The following is a 6,065-nucleotide window of genomic DNA, read 5'->3' on the forward strand; positions in this document are numbered from 1 at the left end:
TGTAAATTTACAGCGCTTTATAAATAAAGGTTAATAATAATAATAAGAAGAAAAAGCACTGTGTTGCATTTGAATGAACTTACAGGAAGAGTGGATGCTAGGAAAGCTTTTCCTGCCTTCTGACACCACATCTGGGTCACCTGTGCAGTGCATTTCAGAGTTCATTATTCCATCTGGAAAGCAGCGGTAAAAGAAATCAGGACGAGGTCTGGAAAAAAATACCAAGGATATTTGAAAAGGAAAGGGCAGCTGTTAATAAAACCTCAAAGTGATACTACTGAACTGATCATTTATGATGAAGGTGCTCATTTCCTCCATGTTTCTGTGGATTTGTGCCACTGAAAGCAATTAGTAGTTTTATATACAACGCTTCAGCCAATGTTTTTCTTTTTAAAAAACACAGTTAAGAATTCTAAAAGCCTAGGGCAGTGCTTCTCAAGCTCATTGGTTACAACTGTTTATTCTTTTCTGGAAAATGTCATGGACTGTCACTCAATATCTTGCAGACTGGCAATGTCACATCAATCACCACGTTGATTATTCATGTACACCTGTATAAGAATATCCATTGGCTAGATTATGTGGAAAATAGAAGGTGTGTGATGAAAAAAACCTGATTTAAATTTTAGGCATGGGAAGCAGACAATGATATTTCAGCTCATTCTTTTTACTTCAGAGCTGACTTGAAAAGAAACTTATGCTGCGTAAAGCAAAGCAAAAAAAAATGAACTAAACACTGTTATTAGTACACACACCCACACCATCAGAGATTTAGAAGGACTGGAAAGGATATGTAAACAACAATTTATATTAACAGCAAGTGTGTTTTAATGTACAGACATGAGAATGGAGAGGCAAGGCACATGTTAAGCAAGTGGGGAGGTCACAACTTTATTGAATATTAAAAAGTTATTGCAAATTAAACTGAGTGTGGATCCAGATTTTATGTGAGAGGTTATGAAACTGACTGATTGGTTTTTATAGTTTCCTTTGTTTAACACTATTACTGTATGTGCCCAATGAACTCTCAGAAGGAAACTGATGTCACAGATGTCTCTACAGAACTGCCATATTTGCAGATGTATTTTTGAGTCCATGTTAACTAAACAGAGCTACAGAAAAGCAAAACTGTTAAAAGAAGACATTAATCTCATCATCCTTTATACAATATTTTTTTAGAAACAGGTGCTGCAATAATCATTATATTAGCATTTATCTGTATAAACTCCTTGTTTGCTCTTTTCACCAGCATCATTGGTGTATATTATATCCAACAATAAATGACGTTCAAGCCAAAAAAACATAATTATTACAGGACTTACCTCCCCACTATTAATTTAATAGTGTTTGTGCAGACTCCATTCAAAGCAAGTGCCAAGGAAACAGCTAAAAAACAAAACAAGAGTGTAAAAAACCATAAGTGATGCATTCACATTTTTAATTTGCCACACGTGGACTGCCATTCAGTTAGGGACAAATGCATGGGTAAGTCACACTATGCATGCAGGCCCAAAATGTCCCAAATTTGCAAGGGATGTATTCTGTCATCTACATTCATCCTCTCTCCAAAGCAGGAACACATTGCACTAGAAAGGCAAGCTACTGGGTAGAGGAATGATTTTCAAAGAATTTAAGCTTTGATCAAGATAATCTCTATGTCTCCAGGATACCAATTTAAAACAGGTATCTCAGTGTGAAGTTCACCAATCTCATTCCTCTTGCCTATTCTTTCATTCCCCTAGCCTTTTCCCTCTTCCTTTTTCTCCTCCTTAATTCACCAATCCTTCTCTCTTTCTCATTCACACCTACGGTCTCCTTAACTCACACAGCCCATCTCTCTCTCTCTGCTTTACTAAATCGGTTTCCTTTATTTATGCTGTCATTCAGTCTCCCTCTCCTTTTCAGACTCACTCCTTCTTTCTCCTATATTCATTCAGCTCCCCTCAACCTCACTCAATCTCTCTCTGCTCTTCTTTCAGACTCTCTCTCTCTTAATCTTTCTCCATTGCTCATTCATTTTCTCCCCTATCGCTCTCCTTCACCCAGTCTTATCTCCTTTGCTCATTGATTCTCTCTCTCTCTCTCTCTCTCTCTCACACACACACACACACACGCCAAACATATTCCTTCACTCAGCTTCTCCCTTCAGTCACTTAGTCTTTCCTCTGTCTCCTCTCTTTGTTTAGTTGTGAAGCCCATAACTCTGCTAAATGATTAAAAAGCTGCATCACTCATAGGAAATTACAATGGCAATGGCAGTCCTGCTCCTTGACAATAGACCATATGAACAGAAAAGGAACAAATCCCCAGCATGCCAACAACCAAAGATAAAGCAACTGATCCCAATGGAAAAACTCTGCTAATTAGGAATCATCTCACAAGCCACTGCCTGCATCCAAAGAGATACCAAAAATCGCCAGCTCTGACCAAAGACATGCTTCCATCTATCTCCACTTCTCACTACTCAGTTCATTGCCATGCAGAAACTTTCTACAGGTAGCTGACAAATGCTGATACTCTGGTTTCCTTGTAAAGTAGAAGAGGAGTCTTTTGTTGGTCCCCATGAGGCATTTTCAACCCAAGGGTTGAGAGTGTACAGAAATGTATATGTGATGGGATGGGTACATACATGTCTCCACCTCTGCTTGTATTTTTGCTGAGTTGTGTTTGAAGAAAAGTGTGTATTCATACATGCATATCTGTGTAAGTAAATGTATGTTTGTACATGTGTGTACAGCCCTTGGCTCTCCAGCTGACACCAGATGTGCTCACTGGGACTGAAAAGGATGTCCTCCCAGATTAAGAGCAAATCCAATAGGCATGAATGAAAACATTCTGCAACATTCTGAGACAGATTGTTTCAATAAGAATTACTTCCTGACTTCTTGTACTGTGTTTTTAAATCTAATTATTAGTTTTTACCTGATTATTTTAAGAGAACATGTATATATGAAATAACTTTGGAGATTTTTAAACAGAGGCGAGATGGCCATCTGTCGGGAGTGCTTTGATTCTGTATTCCTGCATGTCAGGGGATTGGACTCGATAGCCCTTGAGGTCTCTTCCAATTCTATGATTCTATGAATCTATTACTATACCAAGATTTTTTTTTTCATTCAGTGGCTTTATTATTCTGCTCATCAATGTAAAAGATCACCATTTCCCTAGTATCCCATAACTGTTTGAAAAATATGTGTGGTTCTTGGCTCATCACAGTGTTGCAATGGAATTTGTGTTCAACACCAAATTATCACTAAAAAATAAAGTCCTGCTTGTACAGTGGAATTCAAAGAAAAGTATTTCTGACCCTTCACTACTAAGAGAACCCAACAGGGCTCAATATCTCTTTCCGAACAACTGTTCAAAAACAATAGTGTGGCAAAAGAACCATTGGGTTATTCAGCAATAATTTTATGTTTTCTAGAAAAGGTGAAGCTTCTTGAGATGTACTTCCCTCTCAGAGAATTCACTAGAAATCCAAGACAGTTGTAGAACCAGGACTTTAAAGTAATTGAAGGTGTAATTAAATGTATAACATTATCTCACGCTGTTTCTTGGTTCAGCAGAAAAAATGCTGGACAGCTCCTAAGCAAAAACTATGCTTGTGGATGCTTTCCTATGTAGACTATGGCAAGGATTTTTAAACCCTTTGGATTAGGTTTGAATAGTCCCATTCTCAAACAGAGATTCAGAACTTGCTGCAAATTTTATGAGAACTACAAGCCACAAAAGGTTAGAGGTTACACTGAATATGCCAACTCCAGCAACAACAACAACAACAACAACAACAACGAAAACCAGAGGAACGCTTTACAGTGTTTAAACAGTGTGAAAAATATCACCAGGAACTGAAACTAGAAACTGCATGACCAGCAAGTTGCCAATGATTCTTTTGTAGAATTGGAGCTCTTGACACCCCAGCAGTCATTTCATTCCATTTCACTTCAAAGAACACAACTGGGGATAGCTTAAGTTGGAAGCATATGATGACAATGTACCAAGTGTGATGTCAGTTTGGCAAGGTAGTGAAGATTTGGTAAGAAATAATAATGAGAAGTTTTGCAATATATATGATGCTGAAATTGAGTGGGTGTTGGCACCAGGCATGGGAGAACAGAAGGGAGAGATAAAAGGGGCATGACATAGCAGCTAAGATTACAAGCCTAGGAAGCCCTGGAAAGTTGAAGTACACCTCAGTCACAAAACACCATAAGGGCCACACTGGATATGATACCATTTAGATGAATTAGCAAGCACAGGAATGGCTTATTTAAAGTAAACTGCCTGTGTGGGAAATCCAATCTAGAAATAAGGACCATAGTATTGCAATACAGGAACTTTGTTATTGTATATCCTTTGGGACTCAAGGTAGTTCACAATAGTGAAAAGAGACAATGCCCACTGCAATGATCCCAATGAAGAGCTAAAGGCTACATCTACAGTTTACTTTAAAAAATGTTTGTGCAATTGCTAATCTTGTGGATTATGTCTGGGCACTAGTGCCTCTTGGACCAAATGGAGGAAACACCTTCCCTAAAATGGTGGGAGAAAGCACACCTCCTGCTCAGTCTACAAACACCCAAAATGTTTTGTCAGCTTTGACCCCAACTGGTTTTTAGCCAAACTACTACTCCCTGGGTCTCTATCAGCAATATGGAGACAACAAATACTTGTCTACTTTGTGGGTGTTGTTGTAAGGATATTAAGATAACATACGTGAGACACTTTGTACACTTGAAATACTCTATTAAGCATATCAGTGTAAAACATCAAAGGAAGAAGAAGAAGTAAAACTTGAAAGGACATGCCCTATACCACTGGTGGCATCCAGCCAAAAGAATCTGGCGTGATACTCAGTTTTAGAAAGTTTAGTAAGCTTTACAAGTACTGTAAAAAGGTTTTATTTTTTTGTTTTTTACTTTAACATCTTCAGCAGAAACACACACATACCACTGTCCATTTCCCCATGGAAAGAAATGCTGTTCAAAAAATCTTCTAATGCCAGACAACTTTCACCCACTCTTCTCACCTTTGCTTGCTCTTACTACTCAATCTGTATTTTCTGCTGACTTCAGAGTACATGGATTTTCAGGAAGAATAAAACTCCTTTGTCAGTGATATTCAAGAATCTGTAATTTTTTTATTTTATTTTCAAGGCTCCATGAACATTTAATACCTTTGTTTCCCAAAAGAAAGATTTCAGATGTCTCCCACACTCTTGGAAGCAAACACTTTCCAATTTTCTTACTTTAAAAAATCAAGATGATTCTCAATTTACCTAAGAAAGCTTCTTTAATTTCAGTCCTGTCTGTACGCCGGATGATTTTCACCACAAAAATGACAGCCAGAGGTGTCAGGAATGAAATGGCCTATGAGAGAGATAACAAAAGGATCACTCATCATTGCATCTTCTCTCCATCAGTCTCATGGAATTAACCATTTCCAGTTAGCTTCATTGAGATGAACTCCCAAACTCTAAGCAAGGTTGCATGATCACTATCCACAACCAAAGAGCAAATATATTTGGAGGGAAGGGAACAAATTAGAGACTTAATTCTGAATCCTAACTGCTAATCACCTAGTGGCATATTTAAAGATTTGCTACCTGTGAAAATATAAACTGAGCTCTAAAAAAGGTGGTGTTACAAAGTGACAGGTCATCAATTTTATAGCTTCTTAGAAATTGTCAAAGCTTTTTGTAAACCCTGGATGCATATGGAATCTTTGTGTGCACATGATTTGCATACATGTGTACACAAAAATGGACTGTCCTGCTCCCCTTCCCAGCTCACCAAAGAGGTTCCATTTCAGAACATGTTCCCTACAAGTTCAACCTCTGAGATTGTAAGATGTGAGATTGTGAGCTTTCAATATGTTTTTATAGGATGTTTTTATACAAGGTTCCTAGTGGAATGTTTTTTATTGTATATGATGCTGTAATACGATGTGTTGTACATCTGTATTAGCCTGTGAACCACTTTGACGTTCTAGGAAAAGAGGTATAAAAATAAAGATTTATTATTATTATTATTATTATTATTATTATTATTATTATTATTATTATT

At 37.4% G+C, this 6,065-nt stretch overlaps 1 protein-coding gene across 1 annotated transcript; it reads right to left on the reverse strand.

Moving 5' to 3' along the window:
• Positions 1-83: 83 nt before the first annotated feature.
• LOC121917734 (phospholipid phosphatase 4) lies at positions 84-5,369 on the reverse strand (the record flags this gene model as incomplete). Its single annotated transcript, XM_042443853.1, has 3 exons — positions 84-208; positions 1,323-1,386; positions 5,279-5,369. Coding segments are annotated over 3 exons (280 nt in total), but the record flags the coding sequence as incomplete, so codon positions are not given.
• Positions 5,370-6,065: the final 696 nt, after the last annotated feature.

The sequence above is a fragment of the Sceloporus undulatus genome, unplaced genomic scaffold (assembly GCF_019175285.1).
Source record: "Sceloporus undulatus isolate JIND9_A2432 ecotype Alabama unplaced genomic scaffold, SceUnd_v1.1 scaffold_426, whole genome shotgun sequence".
NCBI lineage: Eukaryota > Metazoa > Chordata > Lepidosauria > Squamata > Phrynosomatidae > Sceloporus > Sceloporus undulatus.